Below are 27,893 nucleotides of genomic sequence, written 5' to 3'. Positions count from 1 at the left end.
TTTTATATCGAACATTTAAATGATAGAGACAATTCGTTTTTTCAACTGATTGGTACGAAATGCGTGTATGGTTCTCGTAGCAGACACCATAAGAACAAACTGATGAAACTTGCATCGATGTATATACGTAGATCCGAATAACTTTATATTCAATTTTTCTTCTAAACTCTGGCGCTTTCCAATTTTCCATGTTTTCCTTTCAAAAATAGATTCAGTCCCAGCGTAAACTATCTGACTGTAAGAAAATTTCTTAACTTCTCCATTCTAATGGTTGTGACAGATATTATATTGCACGCCACAATGCTCACATTGTTAAAGACTATCACAAGGCTTGTATCATGTACGATAAAAAGAACTGAAATAAAAAAATTAGATTTTTACTCCGAGACTATTTTATCTATGTCCCAAAATGGTCTACAAAGGTCCCATATAACCAATTAGCTAATCTAAAAAGGCTCGTGGAAATCACTCGCTTTTGTCGTTGTTACACGAGAATCCCTTGAATTTGCGAACAACCCACAAAGTACGTAGCGACATTTTTTACCTATTTCTACGAACAATGAATGCTATCTACTTGTCTACACTCTACAATAATCTGAAAGTCAATCGATTTCGCGGTATAGGGCCAACCAAGTACGTGTTGTCCGAGGCTGTCGACCCTTCTCCTTTCTAGTTTGCTCTCTGCATAGGCGTAAATTATAATGCCGGGGCTTAGAGACCGCCACTCTGACAAATTACAGGTTTGTTCTCCGGCCACCGGGACGCGCGTCGGAGATAGATTTCGTCGTTCCATCACCGTCGCTCTCCAAACCGGACCTCGCATGGCTATGCATATTAATTCAATTTCGACCCTCTCCGCGTTGCTTCCAAAACCTCCTACCTCCTCAGCCGCGAGCTTTTATTTTCAAATTTCTCTCTTTCTTCCAAGAGATCGTCTGTTCGTTTGCATCCTATCGTCTCATTTGTGTTTCGCGTTGTGTTACGTGTTTTAAGAACTGCACGTTGTTGCTCTTGGTTTTTCATCGAATATCTATGCTTTGGGAATATGTTCCTCGTGATATGAAATAGAGATTGACTCGTAGTAGTGTTTTGATTACGTCTTGCGCAATAATTGACCAATTAACGATATTACTAAATTGGCAAACAACAAGTTATTGGTTATAGATTTCTCTGTTTAACGTCATATGGAGTAATTGCTCGCTGGAATTTATAAAATTTACATGTACAATCTCATCTGTTTTGTTCATAACCAAGCTATGTGTAATAATAATAGCAATATAGATAATAACATAGACAATAGTAATATATAACTAAGCTATTGTACGACAGAATATATTCTACATTGAGCTAATAGCGTATAACTCGTAACCTGCACGTATTGTTAATAATAATTCAATTACGCAAGAGCGCCCACATACACGCACAAAAGGTATGTTTCATACTGAAGCAAATACGCGAAGCTTGTTGTGCAACGAAACAGTTGTATTAACACTGCTCAGATCGAGGCTCGAAAACTTGTGTCACAGATCACGTTGTATCTAAGAAATATCCTTCTCGTCTTTAACTTCCATCCTCTCTTTTCCCCTCTTCTTTTGTTTCCTTCCTTCCTTCCTTCCTTTCTTTCTTTTTCCCACCCTTTTTCCTCGAATCGTAGAAATAAACGCAGCCATTGTCTAACTAAATGAAACAAGACTCGAAATCCTCTCTCTTAATCAGTATCATTACGTGGCTCTCTCCTAAGCCGCTTTATTCCCAGCGCATATCGTTAAGACTCTGGTCCACGATCCGAAGGAAATACCCGCGCGCTCCGCCTTCGTAAGACGACGCCGTTTCCGCTTCTCGTTTCCATACCGGCCGAGGGAATTAATTGCGACGACCGTGTCTTAATTGATAACGAACAGCGTTAAGTTCTCGCGTAATGTCCCTCCCGAAAGCGAGACAAGGGACGCGCGCGAATCAATGGAAAGCGCGATGGAGGGTCGAAGGAGACGGAGTAAGATGCTCGTCTCCAGCCAGTCCAGACTAACGGCCGACCGTGAAGCACAAGAGGTGAAATAATGCCGACCACGAAGCCGTATTTGCATTAGCTATTCGTTTGACCCTAAAAACTGTCGGAACTGCACTGGCGACTGCTCGTAAAGCCAGGCTATGTTACAAGGGAATCGTAGCTACGCTCGAAATCTGAAACTCCACTCGAGATGGACCCCGAATTCTCGCGATTCTGTGATTGGGAGACGAGATTCGTTGGTAGATTCTTGGAGCTCGAGGATCTAAAGATTAAAACTTGACACCTCCTCGGTGTACACACACTATGTAATATATAAATTATATACACAGTTTCGAAAACTGAGGAATTATTTGCCTGATGGTGTGCAGGTACTTTTCGCATAGTAATTGTTATTTACGTTAATGTTTGTATTGTATTTTAATTCATTATATAGACTGTCCAATTATGTCGTACTATATCGTTAATTATATATTAAACCCGACGTGTAGCGTTGCAATTTTACTATTTATGGTTTATAATTAATCATTCTTCATTTACATTTCTGTATTTCATCATGAATACGAATAGCATTCTATTGGCAAATATTACCACAGAAAGAAAGTTGCACTTTCATCATACTTTCCATCGATGACTTTTGCAAGCTACTATTAATAGAAGCAGCACCGTTTTTGACGTGCTAAGCGTCCTAATATATCTAGATATCCTTTTCGAGCTGATGAAATTAACAATGGGGTTGATTTCAAAGATCGAAAATTTAGCGGCGTTCGTAATTTTTTCATTGAAACCATTTCAACCGAAACTTTCGTTTTATTAATCGATTTAACGCTACGAAATTGGTTTAATTCTAAGGATATCTAATTCTAACCTAACCGCAATCTAATTCTAGATATCCTTAGAGTTAAACAAATTGCGTAGCATTAAAGCGATTAATAAAACGAAAGTTTCGGTTGAAATAGTTTCAATGAAAAAATTACGAACGCTGCTAAATTTTCGATCTTCGAAATCGACCCCGTCGTTAATTTCATCAGCTCGAAAAGGATTTCGAATTTCCTCGTAAATTAAGATGGTGCACAAAGCTACATAACATCGCGATATCCGAAAGCAAGTCAGACACAATGTAATCAAGGATATCTCGCTGTGAGCAGTAAAACGCTGAATTACATGCATCATGCACGGCATAAAAATCCACGGAAGGAAGTATTCATACGACTCACCCCATAAATCGATACTTCGTGGAACGCTGGAGTCGTAGGTGCCTGGCAGAGAAAAAGAAGATGGTTGGTCACGGACGTTCCACGGGGTCAATCCTTTCGTTTCGTCGATCGCGTGTCCTCGGTGTGTCTCGACATGACGAATACGCCACGGCTGGTCGCACAATGTATCAGATTTTACGAGCGGCCACCTAGAAAAAGAAAAACGAACGAAAGAAACGAGTGTGACAGAGGAAAGAAAGAACGAACGAGAGAAGTTGGAGCGAAAATGGGGCGAAAAGGGGTGAAAGAGGTGAAAGAGGTGAAGGGACAAAGAGCAGCGACCGCGGGGGCAGATTTTATTACGTTATTTTGTTAATGCACTCGAAGACCGGTGATCCACGCGCCTCCAATGCGTCACGACAAAATATTTTATGTCTTTACGGTCAGAAAATCAACCATGAAAACCTTTTATGCCTTCCTTCTTCGGATTCGTTTGCAAAATTTCATGTACGCAAGATCTCGTCCTCGGAACGAGCAACGAAACTCCTTAAACGAGGTTGATAACAAGGAAGGAAGATCATAGCGGTGTAAGCGAAGACTTTGAGAGTTTGAATTTAGTCGCGTAATGTAACTTTTAAAAGTATCACCTCTCTGGTTTCATAATTAAATAACTTTTATCTTTGCTGCGATACGTTTCCATGACTTGAGGAAATATAATAAACGTAGAGCATTAATTTATAAGAACTACGTTTGTAGGTGACTTTTAAAGAAACCGCTGGATTACTATAATATCTCGCACTACCGAAACTTGTTGGAATCGGATAGAATCCAATTGTAAGCGGAATTAATATCCCATTTTTCAAATTATAATTCAGCTATATCGCTTTCGAATTTGCCACCTTATTGTCCACGCTATTACGTTATTACATTCATTGATAAAAGAAAAGTTCTCGTCGTAAAAGGGTGGAAACGCGACCACAAAACGAAACCTTGAAAATAGTTCCTTTGGAGGAAGAAGTTAATAAACCGAGGCTAAGTAGAGATAGAGAAAATAACACACTGATAAGGAGAAAACATCGTGGCGGTTTGGTATAAATAGGAAGCGGCTAGTAAACGAACGAAGTCGTAAGCAGTTGCCTCACGTACGCAATTTTTGCCGCCGCCGACGATCCTTGCCCGAATATTACAAGCGCGGACGATTTAGCACGGCGACGAACACAACGGCGACTCCCGTTGCATGTTTACACGGGGAATCGTAGGGGTTGTTGCCGGAAAGGTTAATTTTAGTCGGCCACCACCGGCGACGCTTGAAATCGCGTGTCGTAGGCGCCAGGCGTCGCGTTCTCTCTTTGACGAAGGGATTTTCCAAATTTTCTTCGAAATTTAGTTCATTTCTCTAAACATGGGCAGATTATTAGAAAGCGGTAATTTAAACGATTGTTACAATATCATTTTTGTCATCGCTTAATCTTGTGTATGATAGAACAGTTATGTTGTCGTACAAAGCCTAATTCGCTTTGTTTCTTTCTTTGTTAGGCGTTAGGAAATCTCAATGATCCAGCTATATGTAATTTACTTTTAAAAAAACAACGTATAATTACCATAATTATTTCTAGTTCGATGTTTAACTGATACATTCGCGATGAATTTTCTCCTAGAAAAAGATTCGCAGAATTAAAACTTAACAAGGGATAAAGATCTTAATTTCCCTTCTGTTGGATTCAACGTAAAAAAGAGTATCTAAAAAGCTTCTTAATTGTTCTTATAGCATCGTCGACTTAGGTACCTAATGCTGAATATTCTACCAATTCTCGGATCTCGAGATTTTTTTAGGCTTTCATCTTTTTACTACATAGCATAAATATTCTTCGTATCATAAATAAAAGATTACAGTACTTAAAAAGATTATCGAAATTAAAGACTATAATAGAGATAAAAGACTTGCACGAATTGCGCGATGACGCGAGAAAGTACTTTGCTCGGTTAAACTGTAAAATGCTCGGAAACTTTGATTTCAACGCCCGGAAGTCTTGATGGGAAGCTATTAAAGTTGCATATTTGGAAGAAAGGCGACCAGTTTCTGGCAAAAATGGTACCTTTACGATTCGTTTGTACCGAGAGGCTTTACGGATAGCATTTAGAGTCGGCATTGCCTTGTTGTCTCGAGGACCACCTCGTTTTACGAATGGTCTCGCGGAGGCAACGCGTATCTGTCAATAAATACGTCTCGAGATATTTTAACAGCGGCAATAATTTTCGTCGCATCATAAATCAGCGTGTACAGCCGCAATGTATAAAGGGCGCACCCTCTTCCATTCGTTTTTTTTCTTCGTCTTCTTTCTTCTTTCTTCGTCTACGATGGACTCTTGTCCCAAAAGTGTTCTGCAAACTAGTTTATGTCCATATAATAAATTTTTAAATTTATTTAATGCTTAGACTTGGAAACTCGATAGTAAGTTAGACCGACAAACGTTCGTTTACTTACGTTCGTCTTCAATTTGACAATTCGCGGTTAAGTAACCGTTTTCGTTAAATTTTCGATATCATTGCACAAAATTACAAAATTGCGTAAAATAACCGCGCTCGTAATTTACACATTCGCTGCTATTGACGCATACGTTGCATCGATCCAATCGTCCAAGTAACGTTATTGCTTCGGCAGGTGTGTTTTTGTTTCGATTTTTTAATTTTTGTACGATTCTTCCACAAGAGGAACGCGAGAATGAATAATCATGACGCACTCGTGTAAGAAACAGAGAAATGAAAAATATGTAGGAGCCGTAACACACGAAATCATAAACTGAAAATTGCAAAGTTATGTTTTCAAGAATAAAATCATTCAGGCGCGTTTGCGTGACGATAATTTCGTTTTAACGAGCAATTTGGTGGAACGTTCAAACGAGCATATCGCTGGAAATGAAACACGCGTTCCTCTACGTTTGCTCCTCCGCAGTCATTTAACATTCCTAGAGGCGTACGTGTCGTATTGATTCAATGAATGTACGCGCGGCAGCCGTGACAGTAGTCTTGGTAAATTCCTTACCTGACTCACGGGAAGTACCTCTACGTCTTCTAGCCTATTTGCCGTGAGATAATATCGCGAGTAAATTGTTGCGCGGGTCGATCATATTTCAGAACTACCGTGAGCATTTCCACGTTGCTGATACGCGAACCTGGCGAATGTTCTCGCGATAAAACCATACCATTGCATCGATAACAGGTACAGTAGCTATACGATTTCGTACCAAAACGTCAAACAAACGTCCCATAAGGTCTTTAAACTGCCATCTACGAACTGGTTAATTCCACGATTTTTTTTATTGAAAAAAAAAGCTTTACAAGGGTAAGCAAAGAATTTCAGGATTTGTTTCGCTAAAGTAGCGTGAACTCTATGAATTGCCGTTTACAAACTAGTCAATTCCAGGATTTCTTTTTAATTAAAATCAAAGCCCACGAGCTGTATACATATTAATTGATCGCAAGATTTTTATACGAAACAATATTTAACATATTAAATATATTTAACAATAACGCATAGTAATATATTTAACAGTCAGATAAATTTTAATAAATATTTGACGATATATATGATAATTTTATATATACAGAGTGGTTGGTAACTGGTGGTACAAGCGGAAAGGGGGTGATTCTACGCGAAAAAAGAAGTCGAAAATATAGAACAAAAATTTTTTTTTTAATTTTTCCATCGAGACAACGATCTACAGTGAGATCCATTATAACAAGACGTGATAAAGTGCACGCGTACCGAGCGAAAATTTAAAGTCGATTTTCTCGAAAACAAAGCCTCGAACGAAAAATTGTTATTCTATATTTTCGACTTCTTTTTTCGCGTAGAATCACCCCCTTTCCGCTTGTACCACCAGTTACCAACCACCCTGTATAACTAGCCTCTGTAAAGCGATGAATTGTAAAATATTTTGTTTTAGGAACCGTATCCATAAATTCTATACGCTGTGCTCTACAAATTAATGAATTTTCGAATTTTTCCACTTAGAACTCCGCTCTATAGACTACCCTTCGCAAATTAATCAATTTGATAATTCCTTAGAATCTAAACCACCCTCTGCAAACTCGTTCGATTAAAAAGTACATTATAAGGAATAATCCTTTACAAATAGCCTTTACGAACTGACCGATTCCACAATTTAGTAATAATAATCTAAACTCCAAACCCAGAAATTACGTTTACCAACGGAAATAAATTCACTGCTCAGAGATTCAAACAATCTCCGTCCATTCGCAACGACGAAACTTTTTATCTGTCGGCCGAGCAAGATTCTCGAGACCGAGACAGACTCTTTTCCGGCAGAATGACGATGGACTATTAAATTTATAAATCACCAGTCAACACAATTGGTCGCGCTCGCGGACATGTGACGGCACATCAGTCACGTAACGGTTCAACCTAGTCTGGACCAGCAGAGCGAACGCGAAGGAGCGTACCAACGCGATTTAAGGGAAGCAAGGGTGACCAGTTCGTATACGAGTTTCGGCTGAGTTAATGGTTTTTCAACGAGCAGGAGACACGCGAGTGAAAGCGCCTCGTGAAAGATAATTCGACAGCCGTGAAAGCACGTGCACGCATCGTTAAGGAACCCGATTGTACACGCCTGTAAGTACCTGTAATTGAAGAGGAGGAGGAGGGGGAGAAGGATATACACGAGGAACATTTGACAAGCTAATTCCTCGCGTTTACGTACGATCGTTCGCGATGATCATTGGGACACGCGACATCGTGTCCATGGGAAAAGACGATACGTCATAAAAACGAATCGATTCTCAAGCACCTACGTACGAAGCTGATACGCGCGGACAAGGAAACAAGGTATGACACTTCGCGTGAAAGCAATTGCTTGGCGCAGGATCATGGCGTAATTAAATAATTTGATGTTGGATAACTTGTCTATACCTATCAGATTTCATGTCGTTGTTCATGTTTATTAAATCTCTTCGGATTGGGTTAGATAATATAGTAAAATATCTGATTACACTCATCAAGAAAAAGGTAATTATGAAAGTTGAGACGAGAGAAGTAAATAGACGGGTATAAATAATGGAGACGTGCTCCGTTTCTCCGTACTTATCAGACCTTGGTGACGCTGTTCATGTTTATTACATCTTTTATGGTGTTAAGGTAAAATAAATATCAAATATCTAACACTGTACAGTATTTGATTACCATCGCTAGAATAGAGATAGCAATGAAAATTAAAAGAATCTATGAAAAAAAAATGAATATGGATGGATATGAATAACGTAAAAGAAGGTGAAATAGGTAAAACATGCCCGCAAAACTAAATAACTTGGAAAGTAAACCTGAATCGATACGTACAATTGATTGTACGCTTTGAAATACCCTGTATATTGTATATATTTAGAGACTTTGAAATTCTCGTAGAATAAAGTCGATTAAACTTGGACATTGAAAAGTGATGGGATTTCATCAGGGAGATTGCACGAAAGGGTACAACGTTTTAAATAATGTCGAAGCATAAAAAGAGATTGTCGCGGCAACGAAGGTAATATCGAGCGAGCCGATAAAGCATAACGAGCCGTGCTCCAACTCGACTCCCCCTTTTCCAATTTTTCAATTTCTATTTCACGTTTCCCACCGCGTTTTCCACGCGAAAGGACACGAAAAAAATCCGCAAAGCGGGTCACAAATTGCCCCGGCGGAAGCCGGGAAAGTGAGTCATATTTCCACGTACGCGCGACGACCCCTTCGTTTCCGAGGATTGTACACGTTGAACAAAAATATCTTAGAACCCGTGTGGGCTGTGATAAACTACATTTACGTATACATTTGACTTTTATATGCCGCGAAATGAAGAACATGAAAATGCAACATATATTTAATATAAACATTGGAAACCTCGGCAATTCGCAACTACAGCTCCAAAACTCGAGCGATATGTTCTTTTCGGTTTTGAAGCGAGATATAAGAAGTGTAATGTAATTCGAAGTGAAAGAAATCCTGAATCAAAAATATATGCCAGGAAAGCCTCGAAAAATATTCTTTCCTGAAATAAATGTATAAAGAATTTCTGACATTTTATGATGATGTGATTACACATAATATTGTATTATTTGTGGATTCTAACTTCTCATTAAAGAAGAATAAAGCACGAAGGAACATAGCTGTAACACAATAGTATCTTTCTTTCTTTTTTAGCAAATTTATTTCATTCTTACGAAATTATGAAATAGTCAGTAATACAAAAAAGCACTTAGGACATACCACCCTGCAAAATTATGACTGACCTAATCTTAAAATCTTTCCACACAATGTATCTGGATTAAAAACAAACAAATTATTATGTGGTGTACCTTTTTGTGAAACTGTTTTAATTATTTCTTGACCCATAATACCTCCAACAATGGCACACACTGGACTAATTTGTGCGTATAAATCACCCCTGAATCAATGATAAATTTTACTATATAGTTTTTAATAGATTAAACGTAAACTTTTTAAATAATATAACAATTTTTCTAATACATACTCGACTAAATGATTTATTTTATCCTCAAGATCGTATTTTTTAATAATTCCTGCAGCTTCAGCCGCAAAATCTTCAGAACCTCTTTCACTGGGCAATGGATCTTTGCCATACTTTTCACGATAATTGAGCATTACTAAAATAAGAATAGATAATATAAAAGTGTCCTTACTATTATAAAAATCTTTTTCCAAAACACTTACTTAGTATCATATAATATACTTCTGAATCTTTAGGAAGAGAAGATTTTGTAATATTTAAAATTGATTTAAAAGGTACAAAAGTGTCCACGTGTCTTTCAGTTACAACGATATTTTCAAATTTGTCCTTTTGCATAGGTTCACCGCTTTCCGAGATTTGTATTTTCTTTGTTTGTATTACATCTCTGTGAAATAAAATAATTCTTGCTTTTAATAACTTACGTACATTAACAAAACCACTTCCAAAAATTTGATTTAGAAATCTACTTACTCTGCATATTCATGAGTCATTAAATCAGCAAAAGTATAACCTAGCGATCCCCATACATCTCCACTAAAGAACTTAGTATTATGTTTTCTACATGCCTCGTTAATCCTCTTTATTTGCGTTATAGTACATTGTGTTGCACAGACTACATTGAATTTGCTAAAATACTTATCTGGTTTATCGTCAACATTAGATGTATCTGCTTCTACATTAACCATAGGGTTTAGACTTTGTGCTCTCTGCACAGATGCTTCAGCCCTCTATGAACATGATATTCATATAAATAATATACCTTCCTCTATATCTGAAGTTGTTTACCTACATTTTTTCCAAGTAATTCTCTAGGTGCTAAAAATTGTGAGCACCGATCCTGAACTGTTACATTTCTATGATCCAAAAATGTAATTGCTTTAACGCCTGCTAAAATAATGTTTTTTGCTATTTCTGCTCCATATCCATTCAGGCCTATTAATAAAATTTTCGCCTCTCGTAACCTATAATTGTTTAATATTACACATCAACTCAAAAAACACTTATAAATCGAATGTTTATATCCCGGTAATTAAGTATATATTGCTAATGTATTTCTTAATTAATTGTATAAAACAATAACTTATATTGTATTTTGAAACTTCAGAAATCTTAGGTTAGATTGTATTTTACTTGCCGTTTCTGTGATTCTAAACCCCATAAACGAATTTGTCTATCGTATAATTCAGCTTCATGGTCTGTTAGTTCTACATTTTGGCTTTTGTCTCCAACCATATTCAAAAATATGATTTAATACTTGAAAATCTACTACCGCCAAAATCACGATCCAAAATTTCGCCGACGTCTACGTCTCGTAGAATGCAGCCAACATAACAATATATTAATTCAAATAATAAGAGCAGGCGACAATCATTCAGTACTCAATAAATTATAATACTTGATGTAATTGATTTACCCAACAAAATTTTGTTTGTTAATTCTATACGTTCGAAATATAACGCAGTAAACAACATATTCTATACATACTTAAACGATATACATAATGTTTAGGTTGGTCGAACTGGTGATCAAATGATTGGAGGGCGTTAAATGGTTTCTACGACTGTTATGTGTGTGTTTCGTTTGTTCGTTTAGAATGTTTTACTTGAAACAAATCAGAAACAAGCTTTCCACGTGACAACACGCTTGACAAGGTAAGGATAGCTTGCTTCGAAAGTATAAACATCTTGCAAGTATAATTTTCAAGGTTTAGATTAGTAGTCATAAGTAAAGAGATGTAGCAAATATATTAATTTAATATGATATCTGCTGTTTTACATATATTTTTAAAAGCATTTACATTCCATGGGAATCTAAAATAAATGTTGCTAGAGTTTTAAATCATTACTCAATAATACATTCATCGAAATAATTATTTATAAACAAATCAGAGACCTTTCTACTAGCGCCCTCATAAGTCGGTAAGAAAAGTTGAAAGACATATTTATTTCAAAAAATTGCACATGACACAGTGTACAGAATACACTTAAAAATGCTTGATATCGAATTTTATTATAAACATTTTTAATTGCATTAAAATTACTTGTTGCATGTTTTTAATTGACTTTTTTATAAGAGTAATCTCGGATTTATATGCGTTTGATAACAAGTTTATCTGAAAGCCAAATCTAAAGCCATTACAATTAATACATGAAAATAATTGTTTTTAATATATTATAGATAAGAGGTGCAATCAGAGGTGTTTCTATAACTTATCGTTGACCTTATGACCGGAATATTGTGAAAGCAGATCTCTGCAAAACATTATTGACTACAGAGAAATAAGCTGACCTTCCTCTTTATTATTCTTGATATTTTAAGAGTTAAATGTTAAATTAAGTTAATTTTTTTTTACATAATTTCTTTTATAAAAACTAACTAAAGATTTCTTTCTCTTTATCTCTCTTTCTTTAGAAAATAAATATCTGGGCTGTAAAGTATAATGAAAGACTATTCTAGAAGATATGAATATGCCTGAGGATGAGTATATAGAGAAAACATTTATATATAAATTTCCAACATGTACTACAAACCAAGAATATGTATTGGAAGTTCCATTAAAGATACCTTATCGTGGAAATGTCAAGGAACTTATGCACCGTATAATGTCATCTTTTAAATTGCCATGCTATGTGGAATTAGACCTATTGGAATCATTGGAGCATACTATTAAAACATTAACATTAGAATTTTATGATGAGAAAGCAGAAAAAGCTCTTGAAAATGCAAAATCTGGGACCTTAGATATTGAAGATATTATTAAAAACTGGGAAAAAATCTATAAGCAGAAAACAGTAGAATATGCTGATCCTATTGGAACAACGGACGAAGAATTGTTTGCTGTTGCATATCATAGATTGGTACACTCTCCATCATTAGAGCCTATCCTTCAAGCGGAACATAAACATGGAAGAGAAGTAACTGAAGTTATTCAGATGAGGGACTCCCAGTATGAACAACTTACACAAAAGTTAGTAGCAATATTGTATTATGTTGTACATATTGTTTTGTATGTACAGAATGCTTTGTACATATTATTTTTTATGTTCTTCTGTTTACATATTACACTACAAAATAAAGACCAAATTCATATACTAGTATCTATTTATATTACACACAGCAGTTCATGTAATATAAATTATCACTTGCATTGACCTTTCATGTAGATTATTAACAGCTTCAATATAAGTCAACAGTCATTTTTTTATAATTGAACCTTGTACTCTATGCTCCCTATTTCCGGACTATATCTTTTGATTATAATGATAGTGATATGCATGAATGTCATTTACAGAATATAAAAACTGAAATGCAGTTAACTCATCTCTGTCTAACATAAATAAAAGTAGAGCTCCAATTAAAATTTTCTGACATTTTAACATTTTTGTTTTGACCTATAATTGTACAAATACAAATGATTCAATATTGATTTTGAAACACAAATAACTCGTCTTTATTCCACAAATGCATGAAAAAAAGAAGAGAACAGAGAAACATCAGAAAAATGAATTTTAGGCAAACTGAGGAGATGCGAGTCGCTGTAGAAGCTCTCGAAGCTGGTTCTACCGAAAAATCTATAAACGAGATGGCGGGACGACATTTTGAGGAACAAAGTTTATTGCAAGGTCACTGGGGGTCAAGAGTTGACGCACTGAAATTAGAACAAAGGCGACAATATCGTAACTGGATCATGAGGTTACTCGAAGAGCAGCAGACTAATATGTTGCCGAGTCCAGTGTACGTATATATAAATATAACGAATAGACATACGATATGGGCTTGGTAGTTATAGATTATATGACTATTAGGGGTTCTCCAATTCTGACGATGCCACCGATACGACCGGCGTTAGACAATTTTGTTCATAGCGAAGAGAAGAACACGGCTGAATATCCTATCTTGGAAGAAAGTTTCACTATACATTTGGGTTCCCAGATGAAACAGATGCACAATATACGTATACTGACAGGCGATGTTTTAGATTTTTGTAGAACAAAAAAGAGCGAGTCTGGGTTGGTAAATTAGAAAAAACAAAAACAAAAAAAGACACTATGATTACCTTGTATTAAAATTCAGTTTGAAAAAAAGCATTTCGTTTCTTTTAAAATAGAATGGATCCAACGCCTCAAAGACTACAGACTGCTCTTGGATTATATTCTAATGATTTGTGTGGATTAGTATTATTGAGCGACAATCATTTAGGAAGTTATTCGGGAATAACGAAAGGTATCACTTTATTTTGTTGAGTACTAAATTAACAAGTGCTATTGTTCGATTATACATATCTTATTAACAATCAAATTTTCTTTTAGAATTATGTTCAATATGTCAATTAACGACAGAGTTTCACTTCCCACCAATCGATGAACAACTAGAAAAAATTCGAGAGGATGTGAAAGATGCTGTTGCCTGGAGGCAAGCGCATCACAAAGAAGGAAACGATTCACAAGTACGTAAAAGTAAACTAAAAAGAAAGTAGATATTGATATCTCATCCAATTCAGTCTAAATGCATCTTTTTTCTACAGACAAAAAGATCAACGGGCAGCAAAAGTTTACAGACAGGCGATGTTTATATTACGAGGCATTCAAATTTAGCGCAAGTTCATGTAATTTTCCACATGGTAGTGAACGATTCATTGCGATCTGGTGAGTAATAAATATGTATTTATTTCGCTACAGATGCTTCATGTTGATAACAGTTTTACTTAATTTACAGGCGATATCAATTCGAGGCACCCGGCCATTTTAGGATTACGAAATATTTTGAAAACTGCTTGTTGCAACGATGTAACCACACTAACTATTCCAATACTTCTTGTTCATGAAATGTCGGAGGTATATTTCACTTAAAAAAAATAATCTCTGTACTAATACTTTGTTGAGAAATATTATCTAATTATAGTAAATGATTAATAATATTAAATTATAAATCTTATTTTATTGTCCTAGGATATGACTGTTGCGTGGTGTACAAAGAGAGCAGAATTAGTTTTCAAATGTGTAAAAGGGTTCATGATAGAAATGGCATCTTGGGGTGGTGCTGAATTGAAGAATCTGCAATTTCTGGTACCAAAGGTGATTTAATTTGAATCCGAAAGATGCATTACAACAAATGATAGCTCCATGTAATTAACAACTTTTTTTAATCAAATATTTGTATTTTCTAGGGAATGTCAGAGGAAGTATTTGGTACCCTAGCTACAATGTTACCGAGCATATTCCGAGTATCGAATCCATTGGTGTTCAAAGCGACAAGCACACCTCAAACTCCAAAAAAGTGAATGACCCTCTTGCCACTGTTATTGTACACGCGTCGAAAATATTAAAGTATTTGTTGTTATATATACGTATATCACACATCTTGGCGGCAATAATTCATCGCTGGCGCGAATACTATATAAGATATGCTCGAATCTTGACAAACTGTTTCATTTATATTATATTTACACAATTGATTTTCCAAGATAGATTTTCCAATCGATAGCCAATATCTGTGCGTTCGTCGTACGTCAGACTTCCCTAATAAACTATGTTAACCTTTCAACGATTAAAGTTCTAACTCGATGATCTTACATAATATATTTAAAGTTGATGCTCAAGTAAAATGAAAGACATGATGGTCTAAACATACAATCTCTGACAAATCAATCCATTAAACGGTATTACATATATCTCTAATTACAACAATTTGTAATACCCTAGTAAAAGAGATATCGAATCTTATCTTACCCGTCTTTAGTATCACACTTTCAAGATGAAAAAAAATGTACATTGCTGATATAAGATTTTAAATTGGAAGGAGAAAAAGAAAAAAATCATCAAAAGATGAGTCGTATCACAGGCATGAAACAAAAAGCATTGAATTAATTGCAATAAAACTATAGCGCAACGCATTATCATAGCTTGGTGGAGCCAACTTTATCGCGACGTTGGGAGTTAACCAGATATGCTTCAACGTTTCCGTCGACTGTCTAATAATTAGTCGTGCATTCGAGTACAATGATATTAATGGTGCATCGTCGTCATATGCCAACCATTCCTGTTTCTTTTCTCTACCTCCATCCGATATTTTTTTTTTTTTTTTAATTGTCCCGCGTTTAATGGCAATAAGTTTTGTCGCGCGATATCGTAGTGCGAATATAAATTAATTGAAAAAACACGCGATTAATGGGAAGAAAAAAGCAAACGCAGGGCAGACCATAAGAGCGGATCGGGGACGTAATCTCGCTTTATCGAAAAAGTGGTGCGTTAGCCTTTCGGATTCTGAACTGTTCGAGAACGGATTAACACGATGCGCGCCCCGTGAATCCATTCGAAAGGACATTTGAAGAATTTTTTTTTACATTTCACGTTCGCCAGCAGCGTTGTGCAAGTCGTTTAATAAACGTGACCATGGTGTAAAATTGATGGAAAAATTGAAGAGAAATTGAAAATTCAAAAAGAAACTCAATGGCAAATTTTGACTGAAATATCGAATGAAAAGTGTATAAATGTTAATATATGTAATAATATCGTGAGAAGGATTCGACTGAATAATTCAAATTTTAAGGAACACGATACTTATATTATATCATTGGCAACGAACCAAAAATTATTACTGAGAATTACCACGAAGAATTAAATAATTCGAAAGTTTTTCGTAATAATTATCGATTAAATTCGTAGTAATTATCGACCTGACTTTTTTTTATTTGCAACTAAATTTATTGCAGGCGAAGTTTATACTTTACGTGATGTGAAGGAAATTAAATCATTTATAAGTTGTGTAAGAAAGTTAAAAGTTAAAGTATAAGTAGAGTAATAAAATAATAAAATAAATAAAATTCTAAAGTATAATAAAGTGGTTCGAATATCGCTGAAAGATTTCCATAAAGCAATAAAGCTTATAAAATACGGCGCGAAAAAGAGGGAAATCGGTCAAGCAACTGCATCAGGATGTCGAGGCCCCTCCTGATCCCCTCTTAATTCGGCACTGTAATCATGAGCAGAGTATGCCGCGGATGAATTCGTTGCCATTCCATCGGATCGTTGTGTGAGAGGCATAGTTGAAACTAGACGGTCCCGACGTGATCGATTTAAACGAAATCAAAGTTCCATCACGTCTATCTGTGTACCACATACTCATCCACCACCTGGACAATGTGGCTCAGGGCTATCACAATCCTCGTTTTAATTGCTTCCACGACTTCGAAGAAATTGGTGGGTCTATATTGGTGGGACGTTTTGACACTCGATCTGATAACGATTCGCGAGCCGTTTGGTGACATTTCTTTTTAATTTCGTTCCCCAAATCGTTTGTTTACACAACTTTTTTACTTATTCATTGTGTACGATACGTAGTAATTTTGAATTTTGAATTGTACGTTGTCCGTTGTTATAATATTTGTATGTGGCACCAATAACGGTTTTATTGGTCGTTTGATGATGATTTAAATAATTACGTATAGAGGATTATGTATTATATTGCATTGTATCACGATAGGCCGCGACTTTTTAAATTGTAATGGCACTTACTGTGACGTAACGACGCGCCAAAATTCGTTTCCTCGCATCTCTTAAAATTGGCGCGAATGACACATGCGGGAACAATGTCGAAATTTTACGTTTATTTTTCTCCTCGCTTCATGCAGGAATAATGTTTCTTTGAAATCTTATTTCTCTTTCTCTGCACATCGTAGGTGGATCTGTCCGAGCGTGGTTTGAAGAAAGAAGACTTTTTCATGAGGATTCAGTCACAGATTAATCTGCAAGAAGTTACCGATCTCATCCTAAGGAAGAACGAATTTGACAGTTTCCTTGATTGTTCTACTAACCTTGCAAATTTGGAAATATTGGATCTGTCGCAGAATCATCTTCAAAGGTTTTTCTTCCTTTGCAAAGACGAGTATAATTTACGAGTATTAAACGTCAGCCATAACAAACTCGAATATATCGACGACAATGCCTTCAACGATCGAATCCCGAAGCTCAAGATACTCGATCTCTCGTCGAACAAACTATCTATCGTTAACGAAACTATGTTGGAGCATTTCAAAGTAACTGTCTCTTATCTTATAATATACAAGTTGAAAAATGAATATACTGTAAACGATTCGTGTCTTTTAGATTTTGGAATATCTTACGTTAGCCAACAATCCGATCAACGATGGAATCCATGAAAACGCTTTCTGGAACTTAAAGGCGCTGCGATATTTGAATTTGAGCAACGTATCGTCGTCGTATTTTTCCTCGGAGTTTTTCAAAACGCTAACTAACTTATCTACCCTAGATTTATCGATGAATCCCATCAGTAGGGTTCCATCGCTACCAGTCAATCTAGAAGAGCTCGACTTGTCCAACACTCATATATCACGACTACGAGACGTTTATTTGCCTCGGTTACGAGAACTGAAACTGAATAACATGCAAAATCTGAGAGAGTTATTACTTAACGATTTCGAAAACTTGACCAGTTTAGAAATACTGTCTTTAGATGGTTCGAGAACATTAATGTCCTTAAAAATGATCCCATATAACGATCGTCTTCTACCACGACTGCAACGGCTCTCGGTAAGCAACTGCGGACTGAGAACCTTGGATTACAACCTCATGTCGATAATAAAGAGAACACCGATTTTGAGCTTTGAAAACAATCCTTGGCATTGCGACTGTAAAATGCAGTGGCTAAATATGTTAAACGCTACGAAGGCTCTTAGTCGACAAATTAAGTAAGTAAAATCTGCCGAACACTCAACCTAAACTTTTCATCGAATAACAGCCGATAGTTTGAAGCATCGAGCAGCAAATGACAAAGGCTTTTTCGAATTTAGTATAGATGTCTCTGCTACTACTAAAATTATTTTTTTTATTAATCTTTTAACACATTTACATGCTACTTAAGCTAATACTCTGTTACAATATTAAATACCTTATCCCATATACGGAAAATTATTTTCCTTCGTTCACCTGACATATTTAAAACCCAGTAAAAAGATATTTTTCTTTACTATGGTGGAACTTCCTTCATCTAAATTTATCAGAGCATAAACAATCGATATAATTGGAGTTCGTCGATCATTCCATCTATCATTTTTCATTCGCACGACATAGCTCGTTTTATAATAATAACAGCTCGCGTTTAAATTATCTAAAATTTCGTTTCGATGAATCGAGTTTATACGGAAAATACAACTGCTTCATCTCTGTCACAGGTGCAGAACTCCCGAACAACACTCGAATAGACAGCTAAGCGAGATACCAAGTCACGAGCTGGAATGCGAGGACGATGCAACGATGCTACATCCAGTGTTGTGGGCCTGCATTTTTATATTGGTCGTGGCAATTGTCTTGGCTGCGGGCTTTTTCCTGTTGAGACGACCGCTCGGTCACTGGGACATCAGGCGAAAGAACCGGGACACGGTGACCTACACGAACGTCGACGAGTCCTCGAACGACTTGGTGAGAATCCTGGCGGCCAACGAAACGGTCGAACGAAACGACGAGTGAATGAACACGGAAGAACGATATACTAGAAATGTATTAACTTAGGCTAAGCGATACAGTTTCTCGACGAAGGAACAAGACGATAGCTAGGAACTAGGTCCGGTTCCGCAGCCACGAAACCAACCGAGTTCCGTACGAAATAACGTACAGGATGTTTCAAGATTGGGAAGTCATTTTAATGACGGTCGAAGAATGATTTTACATATAGGGTGTAGTTGGAAAGTAAGGAGGAGTGGTAATTTCTTACGCAAAAACAAATAAAAGGCACGAAATAAAATAGAATTTTTGCAACAAAAGATTCTCAAAGAGATCAATCTTCAATACGTAATTAAGTACTGTACGTTGCTGGTAAATTGACCAATAAGACCCGCATTTCTTCCGAATGCCAACCAACCAACAACGTGCATGTAGTTAATTGTAAGATACGGTTATTGTTTTTTGCGAAATCTGACCACGCAATTTTTACGAGTTATTGGATCCGAAAAAGCAGAAAGAGAAATTTGATTAATGACTATCTGAGCCATGTAAACGCGCATACGTATGCGGCCGACAGTTTACACGAAACAAGCTTTATCCTGCGCTCTTAATTTATCTTTGTATAAAGAACCAATCGTCCGTCTACTCGTACAATACGTTCATATCGAATATTATATACAAAGTTGGTATCTAAAACCTAGCGTAAGAAGCTTAAGTTGCAGAAGCTAATCTAATCCACAGGAATATATCAATTTGAAGGCGTCGAAGTATGAATCGCACGTATCGTCGATGTTTTCAACATTTTGTACAGATATCGATATCTTGGCGAGAAAGTTCGCGAACTTTCATCGATTAACGCTTGTTTCTCGTTGTTCGATAAAATTTCATCGATGATCGAGCGTCGCCAATGTTGAAACATCCTCTACGGCTAATTTTCTATACCTTTCTATATATAGCGTGAAACAGGAAACGACGAGGAATTAACGATGTCTTCATATATAAATAGATTTAACGAGTAACATTGTACAGCGGGTGAGCATCAATAGGCTTTGTATCGAATCGCCACGCGTCGAAACGCGGAAAAACGAGCCGTAAATACAGGAGGCAACGTACAGCCCGATTCTAGCGCATCCCTCGAACCTCGAAACACCGTAGCAACGTCGAGTGCACGGGCATCGCCTCAAGTGGCACAGCCAACAATGTGGGACTTCTTTGTGAATCGAATAAAACGTCTTTTTGTCGGCACGTATCGTCGTATTTTTCGAAACCCTTTACCGCGCCTCTTCTCATCGATTTCGAAACGAAATGTCCGCGGTACAAAAGAGAATGGATACAAAGCAGTGGATGGCTCATTTCCTCTGAAAGATCCTCCGCGATGGTAGCCGCGCTCTCCAACGTGATTCCACGCATCGACGAATTCGCGTATATTCTTTTTTTGTTCAAATATTAATTGAGATTCTATGGGGTTACTTCCCCTTTGCCGGCAATTCGAGCCGAAGAATATTTTTTATACGATGTGCTTTTAAGTCAGCACGGAAATAGAAAGAAAGAGTCGAGTACTCTGTTCTGTTCTCGCTTAAAGAAAGATCGAAGAATCGAAGAAGCTGGTAGCGTGGGATTTAGTTAATTGCATGTTCGATGATGTAAAAGTTGGCGATTATAAAAACTGATATACCGATAAACTGATATACCGATGTTGATAGAATTTGTTGCGCAGCCTGATAGTATACGCGAGCAAGAAACTTCCGAAAGAATGATAATTACAGCGTTAAACTTACGCCGAGTCCAATTATATACAAATTTTCAAACGTAAAAAGTTATACCGATGTTAGATTCGAGAAGAAGATCGGAGCGTTAAGATCGTTTGTTTTCTTACGTAAAGTAGGAGAATAAGAAAGATGGTAATGTTTCAAGAAAATATTGGGTTGGCAACTAAGCGATTGCGGATCTTATCAATACCACCTATTGACAAAATCCGCAATCGCTTAGTTGCCAATACAATATTACTATTATATACAATTATAGTATCGTATTTATTCGATGTTCAAGCGCGTAGACGTTTTCAAATACAAAAAGTATATTATATGGATATATCAATTTGGATGGGAAAAGGGAAGAACGAAGATGATCGATACAGTTTGTTGTAGAAATTACGAACGAAGCGAAAAATTCGACGACATCAAGGTTCATCTTGTTAAATACGGAAAATGTGTTGAAGACGTGCACTTTGTTCCAAAAGGGAGTGCGATATTGGCGTGGCAGAGGACGAGCGAGCAAATGGTGCTATGAAGATCGTCAGTTTCCATGACGTGCATCGTGATCGCGTGCGATGTAGCGATCAGCCTTTGTACCGAAGTATGATCTTCCTACGGGAAGCCTATTGGGTTACGGGCCACGAACGAAGAGCCTTCCATATGGAAGAGCACATTACGCTAAGAGAGAAGTACGGTCAATGAGAAAACCGTGACATATGTTACGTGTTTTAACGTTGTCAAATTCAAGTCGGAGAATTAAGAAATTAATTCTTCTTTCCAAGAGCTAAGAATTATTAATTCTTTTAATTTTTAACTGGTTATTTCTAATCTCTCTGTTCTAACAATGAATAATTTTCCTTCCATATGGAAGAGCACATTACGCTAAGAGAGAAGTACGGTCAATGAGAAAACCGTGACATATGTTACGTGTTTTAACGCTGTCAAATTCAAGTCGGAGAATTAAGAAATTAATTCTACTTTCCAAGAGCTAAGAATTATTAATTCTTTTAATTTTTAACTGGTCATCTCTAATCTCTCTGTTCTAACAATGAATGATTTTCCTTGCTTTATATTCCAAAGGAAACTCATTTTAGCAAAAGCCATTCGAGATACGAATTTCGTAGACTTTAACGTAACGCGAATTCTATTACACGATTACACGATTCGCTGAAGCTACGTGAAATGTTAAGCACTTTACGCGAATGTTTGCCATGGTGAATATCGTTCTGATTGAGTATCTCGAAGAGATACGGAGGAAAAATGAAGAAATCGTAACAGATACTAATTTTGCATGCTTCAACGTGTAAAATTAGCCTGAACGGCTACACAGTTGATAGTAGCTATCAAAATTCCGATATCCATATGGATTTATTTTTATTGACAGACGATATTGCCAGTGGATAACGACCGGATTCTTTTTTTAATTAATTTACTTTCGTTTATCAAAATATACGTATGTATTCGAATATCTGAGCCAGAAGAGAAAATTCTCTCTCTACGTACAGTACCTTTACCGTGACTGATACGTACAAACCGTTTAATGCAAAAGCGATACAAGTCAAGAAGGTTGATCACTGGCCAATGAGGGATAAAGTAAATATTCTGCGATGGACCGAGCGAACGATTCTCGCTCGTTCCGCTAACTCCATCGGCAAATTAACGAACATATACTTACGCCGTTTCTCCACAAAGCAGAATGAAACTTACTCTTTCGAGATGTGGTGTTGGATCAAATGGGCAAAAAATTGACTTATATCGATTTTGCGTTAAACGGCTCGTACGAATACATATCACGGTGATTCAATCGTTTTGTACCTGAAGATTCTGAATAATGCTGCAGCGACTGTCGTGTTTTTGGCTTTGCGTATTTCATCGAAAAACTCCAAAGAGAACAAAACACTAAGTACCATGTATTTGGTAAAAAAAAAAAAGATACGGACGAAGGATAATTAACGCGTTAATATTATTAATAATCGCAACCCTGTGTACTTTTTATACGTCGCTCGATCGTCATGATTTCTTTATAAATTTACCAATCTAAATGCTAAGCTAAAAGAATAAAGAACCATCAATTGCGTTACAGTTTACGGCCGCGTGAAAATCGACGAACCGAGTTACGGGTGGTTCGATCGGACGAAAAGCAAGACGAGATCGGGGGCCCGGTTCGATTATACCGATCCGCGCTCAATGGGACATTGTGGTACTCCTTTTTGGATATTCCACGGCGAGATGGTCGGGACCGGACGAGGATGCTGCGAGTTTTGCGCGGCAATATCGAGTGTCCGTAATTCGAGATCGAATCCGTGCGAGCCAATTTGGCGAGCCAGCGGAAAAATAATACACTGCCTACCAGCGTCGCAGGCACGGCATGTCGCGAGTAGCGCGGAGAAGCGAATTTTAACGGTCAACGTAAAACACGAGGGTAGCCCAGGTCCCGGGGTATCGGGAATATCGTGTTTCCGGCACAAGCAAATACGAGATCCTCCCTTAAGACGCCTCGATAGCCCTGCCGATATTTTCGATGGAAAAAGAAGCAAACGACGAAGGGAGGAAGCGAAGAAAAGAAGAACAAAAAATTGGTCGACGTCGTGGATTAAAAAGGTAACGAATTTTGCGAAGAAGCGAAGATCAACCCGTTGACGATCCACACGTTTTTTACATATTCAACGTTTTCAACTATTTTCTCCAAATGGAATTACAGTTTTTCAACTGCATTTGTTTCGTTCTAGCAAGGCATACGGAAAGAGAGAAGCGGATGTGTAGCAGCTAGTATTTCATTGGTTCAATTGCAATTTCGTTTATCGCTGCCAGTTTAAATCTCTTCCCTGCGTATATGAAACATTAAACAGTAACCACCGACGGATTTACGAACTATATAAATTTTTATTCCTTTTCCGAAGTCTCTTTTTCCGATCGAATCGTACATAGCACAGGCACTGGCTACATTTTACATGATTTTCGTCTATTATTGCAGGTACGCGCGCTTCTGTACGCTACACCTCACGAAGATGTTCATTCGGATGGCTCGCACTTGTCTGTACTTCTCGTTCGCTGCTTCGTTACCGCGAAATATCCAAATTTAGAAAGAACGACGATAAATTAATAATACGCTGAAATTAACGAAACACGGTCGCGCGATGTCCGAAATTACGCATGCTGTACGTAGTATGATTCGAAGTTTCGAAGGAAGTTTTAAAGAGAAGGTAAATTGGAAGGAAAGAAAAAGGGGATGACTGGCGGATGGAACAGCGATTAAACGATTCCTTCGATTTCGTTTTATTCGACATGAATCTCGGATGTATATAGAAGGCTAATGAAACGCGTACACGGCTTACTTAGCACTCGGTGAAACGTATTTTCGAAATATCACACTTTCCATTACGATTCGTTAAGCCGGTGCTCTTGCATTAACTAAGCTGACCTGCTAATTACCGTACCTCCGATAGTTCGCCCGTTTCCTTTCTGCTCTCGTTTCCCGCCGGCCTCCCGTTTCCTCCGACATTCCGCCTACTGTTTGAAACGGCCCGAGGCCGCCGGAAACGCGGAAAAAAAGGAGCCGCCACGACGGCTTCAAACCCAGCGCAGCTTCGAACGCAACCAGAGATGCCGATCTCGTTGCCGTAATTTCGTTCTCATTTTTTTACTATTTCATCCTTCGCGTAGTGGGACTGGTGAACGAACGAAAGATCTTGTAGGAAACGTAGATCGACGATTTTGAATATTCATGTTCGTTCGGTTAGTGATCGTTTTATTTGTACGTGGCAAATTGTTTTACGACGATCTAAAGGATTTTGTGGCAGATACACGGGCGGCTATTCATTTTTCGTTTCCTCGCCTCTTCTTCGGTTTCATTAATCATAAATGATTGGATTACAAACACGATAAGCGAACGTATAAACGTAAGTGTATAAAATACGCGGCAAAAGAAGAATCACGAGTTAGAGTCAGTATGATCGTAGTATGATTAATTATGTTCGGTCTGCGTGCAATTATATTCGTAAACAGCGTATATTTCCCCTTTAAACCTAATCAACTGTTTTTCTTTATACACTTCTCCCGTATATAACGCATTTTCGCCGAAATTAATACTTTCGCGAGCCAACTAAAATTCCCGAAAATGTACCGAAACGCAGTAGCATAATCTATCGCGCGATATAATTTGATCGATTTCATCTAATACCTAAAATTCGTCTAATAGAATCAAACTATCGTCCAGCAAAATATATTTCGCGAGAAACCGTCTCTGCCTGTACGAGCCGACCTAACGTAGGCAAAAATTGTCGCGTCGCCTCCGAAAGTTTCGTCGTAAAAGGGAAAGATAAACGTTAGGGAATCGTGGACGATGCGATAGCCGATGGACGAAAACGTGAACGCGACGAAACACGGGTGTCGAGGGTCGGAAATCAGGGCTGCTCTCCTTTTGGCGAACAGAAGAAAAGAGTAGAACCGCGCTGGTTTAGTGTGCGGCGATTTTTGGCGTTCCGGGGCTTTATCTGATTAAAGCAACATAGAAACACGGGGTTACGCGTGTAAGCTTGCCGGCCATCCATGGGGAACGGGTCGAACAAATGAATAATGAAAATAAAACCCACGATAGTATCGGTAAGCACCACGGGATTACATACGCATCAGCGCGCCCGCGATGAACTTACATTATGGAGTCCCCCGTAGAAGAGGGAAGAAGGGAGAGAGAGAAAGAGAAAGAGAGAGAGAGAGAGAGGCTCATGCACTTACACGCGTGCATAGGCGCGTGTTAAGCGCGTACGTTACGCATTTACGCGCGAACTCCATGATAGAAGAGAAAACAGACTTTTTCCATGGCCACGTTTTACCAAGCCCCTCGGAGATCTAGCACGGATTTAAACGGCAAATCAGGGGTTACATGGTTACCTATTGCTGTTACAAATGGCGCTTTTCCCTCGAGCAAGTTTATAACGAGGAAAAATCGGCCGGATGACGGTCGTAGAGCTTCGAGCAGGAAGCGCGATATCGCGTACATATTAATTTCACGTATAAGCGATAACGGAAGTTACCAAGTTACGGAGATTTTAGATGACGCTGCATACTGTTCCATTCTTTTCTTTTTTTTTTCTTTTTTTAACTCTTGCAATATCGAGTCACACTCGTGGCTTGATAAAAGTAGATTTGTTTGTTTTGTTGGCGATAAAATTTCATTTGCGATGCCTGAATTTTGTTTCTGTTTTCCGACCGAGCTTTTACGTTTCTGTTTGCTGGACGAATACAATGGAAGAGTTCGCGACAGCGACTCTCTGACTGTTTCAAGCAATACGACACTGCAATTATACGGAGAAAAGCTGTCGAAAGAGAACCGTTTGAAAGATTTCAAATTACACAGATACGGCTATTTCGAATGTACCTTTCGCCGATACGAAAATACTTTGGAAAAATGCTTCTCGCAATCACGTGGCTGGTACCTTTGCGAGCCTCGCTTACGGTATGAATTTTTCTTTTTTTAATTAAAATTTACAATCAATTCTCGCATTGAGAATTTTCAGTAATTTTTCTGGTGTGGCACAGTGACATGGCTAATTATTTATAATAGGTTAATACTTATTATAGATAAGTATAATTTGTAAGTAAGTATTATAAATAAGTAAATATTACTTAATTTAAATAACTAATTGAATCTAGCGGGTAGTGTCTCTTCAGCCTGCGGATCTGGTCCGACGTATCGAGTAATCCAGTAATTAGGGTGTTTCGGTGTTTTTTGACTCTTCTGCTATATCCGTCGCTATATTTTGCAATTTCCTCTTTGACCATGGGTATCTTGATGCCGCGATGTATTGTTTCGTTGGTAACATACCAAGGTGCATCTATTAAGGATCTTGGCATTTTCGATTGGAAGCGTCAAAGTATCTCGATGTTGGAGTTACTTGCTGTTCCCCATAGTTGCATTTCGTAGGTCCAGACAGGTTTTATTACGGTCTTGTAGAGAGTAATTTTATTCCGTATGTTTAGTTTGGAGCGTCGGCCCGTGAGCCAATAGAACTTTTTTAGTTTGTCCTTTAATTGCTTCGTTTTATCCGAGATATGGTACGGTATAAATGTCGCGACTCTAATGGCCGAATGCCTCCAGCTTTGCCGGATACTCCGATTATGCCAAGGTGTGAATTTACGAAGCTAGCAAATAGCTGGTTCCGAGCACAAAGGTAGTCTCCACGGGGGCAAGCCGCTTACGATCAATACCTTGATCCTTCGATCTCCGCTAGTCTCTCACGCCCTACGCTCGAAAGTGTCCATTCGACGGCGCACAATGCCAAATGGACGGAATATGCTTCTTAAATACCCAACGGGCACTTCTCTGGGACGAGAGGCTGCCCGAAGCTGCGGCAATTCAGGCCGAGGCACGTTCCAGCCGCGAAATAATATCGCAACGCGAATCGAATGGCAATTGGTCGAGACGCGATTCATCGTTCTACGTCAAATTTTCATTTTCCTACCTTTCGATTTCTCTATCGTGGAAATAACAGAAGATTCCTGCTCTTAAATCTAAACTAACTTACCAGAGGTATTTACATAATCGGATTTATAAATAGACAAATACACGGATTTGTCGAAAGAAAGTTTTACCGACTTTAGTTTCTCGATAATAAATCTTACGGAACTGTTTCGTTGACGTGGATGATTATAATATATCATAATCGCTGACAACGAAGTCATCGTTGCATGTTACGAGTGACTATGGTGATCAAACGTAGACAGTAGATCATCCGACGTAATCCAACAATATGGAAAGATCTGTTAATATTCATAAATCGTATAATAAAGTCATAGAAAATGATAATGTAATATCGTATTTAGGTTTCATTCGTTACTTAATCGGCTGAAAGTTCGATTAACTGTTATCACGATACCTGACTACTTACGCTTTCCTGCTGTTCGTATTCAAATTTCGGAAAACGCGATGTTACGATAAAATGCAACATTCTTCGGATAAT

The 27,893-nt window shown here is 37.7% G+C and overlaps 3 protein-coding genes across 8 annotated transcripts; 2 read left to right on the top strand and 1 right to left on the bottom strand.

Moving 5' to 3' along the window:
- Window positions 1-7,604: 7,604 nt before the first annotated feature.
- LOC117206526 (protein C12orf4 homolog) lies at window positions 7,605-15,266 on the top strand. Of its 5 annotated transcripts, none has more exons than XM_033445967.1 (11): window positions 11,232-11,374; window positions 11,901-12,042; window positions 12,135-12,690; window positions 13,236-13,457; window positions 13,529-13,732; window positions 13,831-13,946; window positions 14,033-14,169; window positions 14,248-14,368; window positions 14,439-14,557; window positions 14,672-14,797; window positions 14,890-15,135. In XM_033445967.1, the coding sequence occupies exons 3-11, from the start codon at window positions 12,185-12,187 to the stop codon at window positions 15,001-15,003; spliced, it is 1,665 nt and encodes a 554-aa protein (XP_033301858.1). In that variant the 5' UTR covers window positions 11,232-11,374; window positions 11,901-12,042; window positions 12,135-12,184; the 3' UTR covers window positions 15,004-15,135. The 5 variants fall into 5 exon arrangements, with proteins under 5 accessions (XP_033301856.1, XP_033301857.1, XP_033301858.1 ...); XM_033445963.1 differs by lacking the exon at window positions 11,901-12,042 and adding an exon at window positions 11,456-11,457 and having other exon boundaries at window positions 11,232-11,396; XM_033445965.1 differs by lacking the exons at window positions 11,232-11,374; window positions 11,901-12,042 and adding an exon at window positions 7,605-7,834.
- Window positions 9,038-11,178, bottom strand: LOC117206529 (SUMO-activating enzyme subunit 1). Its single transcript, XM_033445973.1, has 6 exons — window positions 10,858-11,178; window positions 10,513-10,684; window positions 10,194-10,450; window positions 9,926-10,107; window positions 9,726-9,858; window positions 9,038-9,638 (listed from the first exon to the last, which is right to left on the bottom strand). The coding sequence occupies exons 1-6, from the start codon at window positions 10,953-10,955 to the stop codon at window positions 9,473-9,475; spliced, it is 1,008 nt and encodes a 335-aa protein (XP_033301864.1). The 5' UTR covers window positions 10,956-11,178; the 3' UTR covers window positions 9,038-9,472.
- Window positions 15,267-16,566: 1,300 nt separating the features above from the next.
- On the top strand, window positions 16,567-20,426 carry LOC117206528 (leucine-rich repeat neuronal protein 1-like). Of its 2 annotated transcripts, XM_033445972.1 has the most exons (5): window positions 16,567-16,921; window positions 17,401-17,757; window positions 17,828-18,429; window positions 18,913-19,159; window positions 20,187-20,425. In XM_033445972.1, exons 1-5 carry the CDS (start codon window positions 16,862-16,864, stop codon window positions 20,190-20,192), a joined length of 1,272 nt encoding a protein of 423 aa, XP_033301863.1. In that variant the 5' UTR covers window positions 16,567-16,861; the 3' UTR covers window positions 20,193-20,425. The 2 variants fall into 2 exon arrangements, with proteins under 2 accessions (XP_033301863.1, XP_033301862.1); XM_033445971.1 differs by having other exon boundaries at window positions 18,913-20,426.
- The last annotated feature ends 7,467 nt before the right edge of the window (window positions 20,427-27,893 follow it).

The sequence above is a fragment of the Bombus bifarius genome, unplaced genomic scaffold (genome assembly GCF_011952205.1).
Source record: "Bombus bifarius isolate JDL3187 unplaced genomic scaffold, Bbif_JDL3187 scf7180000008008, whole genome shotgun sequence".
Lineage (NCBI taxonomy): Eukaryota > Metazoa > Arthropoda > Insecta > Hymenoptera > Apidae > Bombus > Bombus bifarius.
This window is presented reverse-complemented; position numbering and strand designations above follow the sequence as displayed.